The sequence below is a fragment of the Eschscholzia californica genome, unplaced genomic scaffold (genome assembly GCF_041429995.1).
Source record: "Eschscholzia californica isolate CP2 unplaced genomic scaffold, dmEscCali1.0.p SCAF_3, whole genome shotgun sequence".
NCBI classification, from domain to species: Eukaryota; Viridiplantae; Streptophyta; class Magnoliopsida; order Ranunculales; family Papaveraceae; genus Eschscholzia; species Eschscholzia californica.
This window is the reverse complement of record NW_028238420.1, coordinates 64,026,736-64,037,922: the sequence shown is the minus strand read 5'-3', so window position 1 is coordinate 64,037,922 and position 11,187 is coordinate 64,026,736. Positions and strand designations below refer to the sequence as shown.

Sequence of the window (11,187 nt, the reverse complement as noted above, 5' to 3'; positions counted from 1 at the left end):
CGATGGTTCTCTTAGGTTTGAATAATAAGTAGAAGTATTTGTTTGGTTCCAATTTCTCAAATTGATTTCCGAATTAAAAACAAAGGAGATTGTATTATTAGTCCCAAATCTCCAGAAATATGGAATATAGTAAAATGGAGTATATATTAGTTTACTGATTTCCAGCTAAACTAGCACTTTGACGGTTAGACACTTTTTCAATATCGAATCTAATAAAGTAATAATCCCACAAAAAAGATTGATTTTTCATAAATTAAACTTTACAACCCCTTCATATTAATATTCTATATACTACTACTATCAGTTCGGTTCCAAAACCGACACCCACTAACATAAGAATTAACCTTGAAACAAAGGATTTGGTTCCTATCAGGCACCCAAACCATAATAATCAGACGGAGTTCCAGAACCCTCGACTCCAATTCACACTCAAATCCCAAATCCAACAAGAAACAAGAAAGGAACCAGAACCAATGTAAGAACTGGTTCTCTTGGTTATCCGGTTTTTCGGGTAACTGAACTATCTTAATCCAACCCACATGCTTGATAAAAAAAAAAACCCAAAAGTTGACAATAATTACAATCTTGCCCAAAATCAAAAGGTAGGCTAAATAAAAAAAATAATTAAAAGTCGGTTGAATTAGGACTACCGAGTCGAAAACGATTCTGACTCACCACACCCGAGTTTAACACACTTTCCCAATCAATCTCTTCACCACCTTCATCTTCTCCACCACCACCACCATTTCTTTCTCTCATCATCTGTAAAATGATCTTAGCTTTCTCTCTTCCCCTTTCACTTCCTCTCTCTACAACTTCCCTCAATACTTCAACTGCACCTGCCTCTTTTGCCAACCCTTTAAACCTCAAACTCCCATAACTCAATGCATATAAAGCAGCAACACAATTATCACGAGTTAACTCCGAGTCAATCTCTTTCTCTCTCAACATCCCCACAAAACATTCAACTGCATTTGAATCAAGCATTGCTCCTCTACCCTCACTACAAGATGCTAAATTACACAGTATTAGCAATGCTCTACTACTCAAATCTCTTGATTTCGCCATTGTTAATAACATTGGAATCGCTCCGAGTTTAACGAGTTTGGATCGGTTACTTTGAACGAGTGAGAGATGATATAGAGCGAGTCCTGAATCGTTCCGAGCTCGTTCACTTTCTGATCCTCTCAACATATGAAGTAATGGAGTCAACGCACCTAAAACTCCGATTGCCGTTTTGTTTTCATCATCAAGGGCTAAGCTGAAGAGTGCACCAGCTGCGTGCTCCTGCGACTCAGGATATCCTCCCTTTAATACTTCAATTAATAATGGAACTATTCCTGACCGTACGATCTTCACTTTATTGATTTTTTCTAGTGAGAGATTTACCAACGCAGCTACAGCGTTTATTTGAACTGCGGTGTATCGGGAAATCAAAAGTGGACGGAGAGCTGAAAGTAACCGGGAAGAACAAATCGGAACCCTAATTTCTTCTTTCGTTCTTGTGATTTTTCTGAGTGAAATCACAGCTTCTTCTTGTTCAAATACTTGATTGCTTTTCAATTTACACACAATTTCATCTTCTTCTTCGATAGAATTTGGATTTAGGGTTTCAATTTCTGACGAAGAAGATGAAGAATAACAAGCTGGACGAGTTGATAATGGTAAAGGAGTATTTGGAATCGTTGTAGTTACTGATTCTTCTGAACTAGTATAGAAATGACCCGGTCTCCGATTCAAATCAGTCACAGCATGAGAGAATTTCATAATAGGCGGGTTCTCTGAAACCCCTTTAAGCAATTCTCTATCTGAACACCCAATTTCTGCACTTTTTTCATCTTCTATCATGCTTTTCAACTTTTCTTCAACTTTTTTAGGGTTTTCTTCTACTTGGGTAGCCATTACATTACGAACAAGCTTCTCAGCAACGTTATATTCAATGGGTTTTGGTCGTTCGATCCCCTGAGTATCACACCAGTTGTGAATAGTTGATTTAATAGCTATATTGGGTATAATAGTTGAGAAATCAGGTCTTGATGAGGCATCATCATGAGAAATGAGTGGTGAAAACCCTAGATTTTTACAGATAAGAACACAGTTTCGCTCGAAAGTTTGACCGGAAGAAACAATAACTGGATCTGCCATTAAAGATCCATGAATAGGACAGATGAATTCTTTTGGGGGTTGTTTAGTATCTGGTTTTAATGAAGATCGGTGAAAAGATATTTTCCATCTCTTCTTTGTACTACCCATGTCTCTGCAACACTTCTGGTGTTTCTCTCTCTACCACCACCACCACTACAACCAAAGTACTGTCTCAACGAATGAATCCCCTTTCTTGTTTCTTTCTCTCTCTAGTGTTAAAAAAACTTCAACTTTATGGATTTGAAAGATGGCTACCTACAGAGATTATTCGACAAGATTAACAAGCAGGACTGGAGATAACCAGTTCCCAAATAGAGAGGACATTCCTGAAGAGAGAGAGAGAGAGAGAGAGAGAGAAGATGATGAGGAGGTAGAGAGAGAAACAAAAGATGATGATGAAGAAGATATCTGTCGTCTATGGGTTACCTACGCGAAAGAGCGAGCGAGTCTCTTCTTCTCTCTTACTTTTTTGAAGTTGGGGTGAGACCGACGTAGAAATGATCACGTTGCTGGAACCGGTTTTACTTAATTCTGGTTTAGTCAGTTAGGTTAGATATTTACCGAATCTGCCACCACTTTAGAGTGCCTCTAACTTTTGTGCCATTGTTCCTTAAAATCGAAATAGTTTTTTCCACTTTGTACTGTGAAAGAGAGATCCAGATCTAGTTTTCCGGCGAAGGGTTTCCGGCGAACGGAACCTTTCGCCGGATTTTCCTCTTTTATGCATTCTTTTTTTCAGTTTTTCAGATTTATATTTCTTCTCTGTCATTTCAGTTCGTGGATTTGTTCTCTTGATATGATCTAACAAAGTTCGAATTCAATCTGCCAACTAAATTTGAATCTATAACCTATTTACCTCATACTTAGTTTTGACCTAAAATCCCTTCATTTGCTTTGAACGAAGATACTGAATTCTTAATTAATTTGGACGTCAATTTGGAGGTTTTTTTATATTTAATTTGGTACTCATTGGCCTATATACTTTCTTCTTTGAAGTTTACATCGGATGTCACTTTAGAGTTATGTTTGATTTCAAGGAAAAAAAATAAGTTTCAAATCTGAGATGTCTATTATTCTTGAAGTTGGTTAAACATTAATGATGTTGCGAAGTTCTAGACATTAACAACAGAGACATAGTTCGAAGGACTGTAGATTCTATTTTGGGTAAGAAACAAAGATTTGTTTCTCAAATGGAAGATGGAAATGGTGTGGCAAATTTGAATGCTAGTGATAAATGGGAAGAATTTGAAGATGAGAGATGGAAGAGAGATAAAGTGGATGGTTTTATCGTTTCTAAATAAAGATTTTTTTCTTTGTTGGTCTTTAGGTTCTGTTTTTGTTGATTTTTAGGATCCTTTTATTGGTTTCGTGGTTAGTCAGGATCGAGTGTTTGATCATGGACAACCAATGAAAGTTTCTTCAACAACTTACAACTCTCTCCACCGACGTACCGGAATCAGTCACATCATAACAATTTGTAGTTTAAGACTCAAGTTGAATCCGACTGAAGAAGAAGAGTCGCAGACCGGAGATCTACACGCCAACGGTTGACGACGAGAAGAGAAGAAGGTGGAAGAAGCAACGGTTATAAAACTTCTCACTATGGTTAGTGGTGACTGCACCAGAAAAAGTAGCCACCAGCTAGATCAGGCAGCTCTAGAGGCAACCCAAGTGGACATAACTTGTCTTGTTTGTCTGTTTTGATTGTGTCGTTTGGCCTATTAATAAAGTTTGATTCCAAAAAAAGAAAAAAAATCTAAATAGTAGTAAGAAACTGACCACCCCTTTCAAAAAAAAAAAGAAACTGGCCACCCACTTCAATTGGAGTCGATCTACTTCTGAGAATATCAAATTTCAACATGTTAATCGGGAGGGAGAGGCTAAAAGCACTCGAAAAAAATGATGTTTGCGCTCGGGCACAGATCAAATCGTTTGAATTCCAAAGCACTTGGACCAATTCAAAAAATCTAGAAACGAAAGAGTTGGGTCAGACTGGGTACCTCCCAAGTAGGCACACACGTCCGTACTGGATGCTAATAGGCACCTGCCACTATTCACAACGGGTGCTTTTTCCCTAATCAGGATAGATGTTCATACCTACTAGCACGAGGAGTTTGAAAGTATAAAGAAAGGAGATCTTGGAGTTCAATCCTAATTTCTCTTATTCACCTTTAATGTTAATGACCTTACTTCCTGGTTTCAATATATTTCTTTTTTAACAAAAAAAACTAAAATGGTTGCCTTCCCGGACCGACCCTACCCGTAAAATTGGGTTCAAATCACAAATTTTTTTGGTACACTGTTGGACTTCCTTCGAGAACTTCGACTGTAGAAATAAAACTGTATTATTTATTGAATTTGAGTTATCAAAAATCTTTAATAAAATAAAAATGAATTTAAAGATAAATGGTTTTAGGCAACATAGAATAATTTTAAATATTTTATATGACTTTTAAGACATGCATGTCATGTAATAAACCTACATAAAAAAAATAGAAGTTGGTTGTTAGGTCAATTTTGAGTGATTAATGTCTCATTAAAAAATGACCACAATTAGCAGGCTCCCATGAAAGTACATTAGTTTGCCTCATAATAGACCTAGGTTGTTCCCTTATTTTTGCCATTTCTTATTTTCCCATGAAATGGAACAATTAAATACATCATATAACATGAAGCACAGGAGCAAGTATTGCATGAATCCTCAAATACTTCAGATGAAAAAGAGCAAATATTGAAAAGTAATAGTATATTGAAACCATTAGCAAGTTTTGCCATTGAATTGACAGTACCCACGAGATATATATTTTTTTTGCCCGCGGCTTTGGGGAATAAAGAAAATTCTCCGAGAATAAATTCTCGAGGGAATCCAGATTTTATTGAAAATTCTCCGGGGAATAAATTTTTATGAGGTATACATAATACATTTTTTTGAAAGTTCTCCTCCATCTCATCTGTTCTCTCTGCCACTTCATCTTCTCGACACCTCATCATCTTCTCCGGCGAAAGTCGCCGGCCGGCCAATTTTCCGGCCGGGGACCTTCAAACCTAAAAAATATTTTTTTAAAAAATTTTTCTCTCTCTCTCTCATTTTCTTTTCTCTCTCTCTAGAACAGATCTAGAGAGAGAAGGTCTGTTCTCACGAAAAAAACTAGATAGATAGATATACTCCTAGATTAGGTAAATGATAAACAACTAGATAACTTGAATCATAATTTGTAACCGGATCCTATCCTTCATTATTGTCATCTTATTCATCGATGGAATTTAATAAGGAGGAAGTTTTGAAGTTTTCAAATTGGGGGTTATTATTATTAGGGTTTCATTATCAACAGTCATGGCTGAAGGAATTTCTCGGAGGAGTTGGACTGATTCTTATTACGTTATGTCATCAGATAACGTAAAGGGTTTGGTTTTGGCTTTATTTTCTAGTTTCTTCATTGGAGCTAGCTTCATTATCAAGAAAAAAGGATTGAAAAAGGCCGCTGCTTCTGGAATTAGGGCAGGTAAATTAACCTAGATCCTTCTTACATATCATAGAATCAACTCCTAGTTCTGTAAAATCCGTCATAACGCTTCATTTGATCGATTTGCAAAAAGAAGGATCTATTTTGATCTATTGTCAAAATAGGAATATGATACTAGCTATTCATTACCATCATAATAATCATCTAACTGGAAATATCTCAATTCATTTTTCGTACTTTGTTCATTTTTCATGGCGAAGAAACATGAAGTGAATTAGGGCATATAAGAACAGAATTTTGTGTTTCCTCTAGATCTGTTCGTTCGAGAGAGAGAAAATAAAAATAAAAAAATTTTAGAGAGAGAGAGAGGAGAGAGAAAATAAAAAAAAAGTTTTTTTTTTATGTTTGAAGGTCGCCGGCCGGAAAATTGGCCGGCCGGCGACTTTCGCCGGAGAAGATGATGAGGTGTCGAGAAGATGAAGTGGCAGAGAGAGGTGATGAGATGGAGGAGCCTTTTTTATAGCATCTTCTAAAATTAAAAGCCCCTTAGCAATAAAAAGAAACATTAAAAGTCAATCTTATTTGAATAGTTTTAAGAAAAGTCTTTATTCCCCGGAGAATTTTCTTTATTCCCCAAAGCCGCGGCCTTTTTTTTTATCAAAGCTAAAGACATTATTATGTCCATTTTCCTTTCTACCCACTCTGGTGGGGCATTAACATGGGTCTGTCTTTCCATATTGGAAATCTATATCAAAATTATGTTGTTTTAAGAAAATTGTTGTTGAAAAAACAAGAGCAAAAAAAACAACATGAGATAGGTAATTTCGAAAAATAGATCATATTTAGTAATGTTCGAAAAAATATAGTAATTAATGAAATCTAAACCCAAATGATGATTTTTCTATAGGCAAATATTTTGAGAAACTAATATCAAAATTAGATATCAATTTTTAGGATTAAAACATTTATGTTTGAAATATATATTAGAGTTAGTTCCTGTTTGACCCCCTACTTTGTGACCAGCTTCAAGTATGGCCCCCAAATTTCTGTAAATTCAAATATGGTTCCCTATTTCCATACAAATGCCATAACTACCCCTCCTATTAATGTTTTTTCAAAATAAAATAAAAAAACGACTTTCATCGGAGAAGAGACTGGTGAGGTGGGGAGAGAGAGAGAGGTGAGTTGGAGAGAGATGAGTGGTGGAGAGAGAAGTGAGGTGGAATTTAGATTTTATTTTTTATTTTATTTTGAAAATACATTAATGGGAGGGGTAATTATGACATTTGTATGAAAAATAGGGGTCACATTTGAATTTATAGAAATTTAGGGATCATATTTGAAGTTGATCACAAAGTAGGGGGCCAAATAGGAATTAACTCTATATATTATCCAAACGTGAGATGACTAATTAGTTTGTATATTTTAACATGTTGCTAATTTTTTAGTTGATGTAATTTTTATTTAATAATGGCCCATGTGTTCTTTACCTTTTAAAAATGCTACCTCACGAGTCACGACCTCAATAATTTAAAATTATACTTTCAACCACTCTTCCGAATCATACATATATTTGGTTGAAAGTTCATAATTTAAAATATATATTTTTTATTTTATAATTACTAGTCAATTTGGTTTCTTCTATAATTGTTAGTGAAACAATTCATGCACAAAATACATAAGAATGCCTTCATACATTAAAAAAAAAATGAATGCAATTTTTGTTAAATTTAATTTCTAAAACTTTTGGGTGCACATGTTATTGGTTAAATGAGCATTTTGATTGCTATTTAAAATTCATTAATATAAAAGTATTTCATATTGTTGCATAAAGTCCAAAAAGCATTATAAATTTTAAAAAACATATGTGAAAAATAAACTACCCATCAATATCATATGTTTGGTAGATGGCTTTTCCCCTAGGAGGAAATGACACTACAAAAAACGGAGTTGTTGTAGCCCTATGCCGTTATAAATGAGGAACTGCCGTCACAAAAGGTCGGTTGTGACGTCCAGAAGACCTCATAAGAAATAACCGTCACAATAAATTTTGTGTCGCTAATATGAATTGTGACGGATCACCCTTTATGAATACACATTTATAACGGTTTGCCTTTGCAGCTGTTACAATTAACCTATGTGTGGCGAGTCCTTTAGAGCCGCTATAAATACTTTGTCACAAATACTCCTTAGTTCTGTAGTATGATCGATTTTCTGTTTATATTATAGAATAACCTTGTTTAAGATTAAAGAAGTTAAAGAAGATCCATGTTATGGTAGGATTTATCCAGTTAAAATACTATTGTATTTATATAATTATATATATTTATTTGTTTGTACTATGTCAACTTTGACTCATGGAGAACTGGTGGTGGATCTAAGCAAGAATAGTGATTTTTAGGTCAAAGATGGTGGACACTATGAGTATTGTATACAGTATACCGATCAATTTATGCCTAAGTTGAGTCGTTTATTAAGCGATAAATCTCCATTAATCGATTGATGATAACTGTAATAACTTGAATTAATCTTCGAACCCTATAGATCTATGTGTATGATAGAAATTATGATTAGATAGTACTCAAATTAAAAAAATACATCTTGAGATCTTTTGGAAACAGGAAAACAACTATGATTAATTTGAATTTTTGTAAAGCATGTATGTCACAATTTTAGGTGCTTTGTTATCGAGGGCCAACATCAAAACTCGAAAAGATGTTTTGACGAAAGTTAAAAACGAGTGACACAAATAGCAACTTTCGTAATTCTCGGAATAAACAAATTAAATTTCTATTTTCTTCTAACAAAAGAATGAAAGAAGATTAAGAATCCAATTAGTTCATATACTTTACACTTAAACCAAGCTGGTCAACATTTATAATGATTCATGCCATGTTGAGACCCCACAAATATTATCTTAGACATAAACAACCACCACCACCACTTGATCATGCATGGCATGCATGTTTACTTAGTTGCTAAGTTCTCTTTAATTTACTTTTAGTCACAATTTATCTATCTAGGGTTTCATTATTGGTATACTTTTTAAGATAGGGAAACAACCCATACCTCGAGTTTTTTTTGTTCACAAATAATATCAATCCACCTAAATTTCATCATTTGTTAATTAAATATATTACATTATAAGAAAAAGTTAGCCCACTATATTGATATTTGTAGTATCTAGAAGATTCTCCCATTATAATAGTTTTACTTTACTTTTTTTTTTGTCCTTGCCTTTGATTTTGTGTTTCTTATATCCTTGATTTTAGAGTGCTAAGACCTTTTTCTTTTTTGATGAACTTGTGCTAAGACTTTATATATGGTTTTGAAATTGAAAGGATACAGGAGTATATGTTAGGGAAAGTGTAAAAATGGACATTAAAGTTCATGCCTAGGTATGGAAAGTGCCCTTGGTAGGTTCATAGCTATAGTTCTTTCTAAACCAGAAAAAATAACAAAAGAAAAAGAGGTTCAATGCATAATTATGCATAAAGTGGTCTACGGATTTCTTTTATTTTCTAAAAAAAGTGGTATATGGATTTTGATTATGACTTCAAGAACCTACTTCAATTAGGACTTCCGAGTTTATCTTTACACGATGTTGGCAAAAATATAATAATATGACTATATATGTGTGTGTTCTACTCTAGTCTATGTCATCCCACAACTTAAAATGGTGATTTTCATTTGTTTTGACGAATAATAAACAAAAAAAAAGCAATAAGAAAGATGAACAATTGTACAAAACATAAGAGATTTACGTACTTCAGTTTATTAGACCCACTTCACAGTAAACAACGACTCGATGATTTCTACTATGAAGTACGAAAGGGGAACAAGTTTCAAATAGTTACAAAGATCTCTAGAGTTTCAGTGTATATAGTTATTGGAAACCCTAATCCCAGAACCTCTCTTTCTGATTCTGAAATATATAGATGTATACCCTTTACATTGATAACTACCCCAACAGAAGTCATGATTCACAGACTATCAATACAAATCAGCCTTGCTCTAAAGGTCAGCTCTGCTTACAAAATAAACCATGCTAAACAGATCCAAAAGCGCGCAGGTCGCAAATCAGATAAAATATCGACTCATATCCAAAACACTTTCGACATCATTGACATATTTTCTTTGTGTATATGGCTAGAGATCTTAGCTAGCCAATGGTCCAAGAGATTTTAATGAAACATTGTACATTTCATGTGCAACATCTAGCACTCAAATATTTTGACTGGACCTCCTCTATCCATTCTTATTGGTTTATAGTCCATGCACTTCTCTTTTATTGGGATCTCCTCCAAGAACTTCTTTTTATTGGTGCTTAGTCCAAAAACTTTTACTAAATAACAATTTAGAACAGATTGATTGGTCAACTATTGACTACTAGTTTTTTTTTTTTGATGACTACTATTGACTACTAGTTATTAACAAAAAGATAATTGTTATATAGGAGTATATTTTTTTTATAAAACAAGTTGTCTAAACAAATAAAAAAACAAAACAAAGTAGGAAATGCTAGAAATAGTGAAACAACTTACGAGAGTCATCGTAATTTAATCAAACGTTTGGTGCTACACTTTTTTTTTTGTTAAAAATGGTGTTTCGCTTCTCGTTATCTAAAATAGATTTATCATGTCATCAGTTTCGTCATCTACTCATCTCTATATTTGTTTGGGACGAATCTGCATATTTTTTTATTTCTTTATTCGTACACATCCAACTTGCATCAGAACTAATATAGATTTATGCAATTTATTGATACTAAAATTATCACTAAACTGCCCGTCTTTAGTACAATATACTTTAGATATAACTCAGTTTTTCTGAATCTCTTATCTCTAATCTATTATTTCTCTAATAGATGTTTTAAATGTATAGCTTTTACTTCATTCTTTCTTTCTATATTCTATAATTCTCTCTATTGGCCTTCTTTACTTACAATTTCTATTTCAGCCATTGTTAGAGGAAGATATGTGTAACGCCCCAAGTCTTAGCAGTTGCCGATATTGTCCCCGCTTTAACCACCTCACACAGGTACGGGGTTTTGTCCTTGGCGAAGGCACCACAAGCCTACCCAAAAGGCCTCGGTACTTACTAAGCTTGAGCTTACACATATAGCCCAGTCTCTGGACACTCTTGTGAGCAATGTGGGACTATTACAATCCCCCACCCTCAGCGAAGAGCCGTCCTCGGCTCTGATACCACTTTGTAACGCCCCAAGCCTTAGCAGTTGCCGATATTGTCCCCGCTTTAACCACCTCACACCACGCTGAGTGGTGGCTAAGTGAGGACAAAATCGTTGTGGGGGGTCCACGGTGTCGCTGCGTACTCTGATGGTCGGGCGAATCGTGTGTCGTCGCCCATACCGAGGCCTTTTGGGTAGGCTTGTGGTGCCTTCGCCAAAGACAAAACCCCGTACCTGTGTGAGGTGGTTAAAGCGGGGACAATATCAGCAACTGCTAAGGCTTGGGGCGTTACAATGATAGTGTACCAACTTGTCATATTGCTTTTGGTTGTTTATTACAAATGGTGTGATATTATGTATGTGTGACGTGATGGAGTTGGTGAAGGG

The 11,187-nt window shown here is 34.8% G+C and overlaps 1 protein-coding gene across 1 annotated transcript; it reads right to left on the bottom strand.

Annotated features, from left to right (window-relative positions):
* Window positions 1-221: 221 nt before the first annotated feature.
* Window positions 222-4,239, bottom strand: LOC147553227 (U-box domain-containing protein 38-like). The gene is made up of 2 exons (XM_086669106.1): window positions 4,146-4,239; window positions 222-3,761 (listed from the first exon to the last, which is right to left on the bottom strand). The coding sequence occupies exon 2, from the start codon at window positions 2,251-2,253 to the stop codon at window positions 625-627; it is 1,629 nt and encodes a 542-aa protein (XP_086525232.1). The 5' UTR covers window positions 2,254-3,761; window positions 4,146-4,239; the 3' UTR covers window positions 222-624.
* Window positions 4,240-11,187: the final 6,948 nt, after the last annotated feature.

Bases quoted from the DNA above. Each gene is read 5' to 3' on its own strand.
- LOC147553227 (XM_086669106.1), bottom strand. From the start codon at position 2,253: ATGGGTAGTACAAAGAAGAGATGGAAAATATCTTTTCACCGATCTTCA.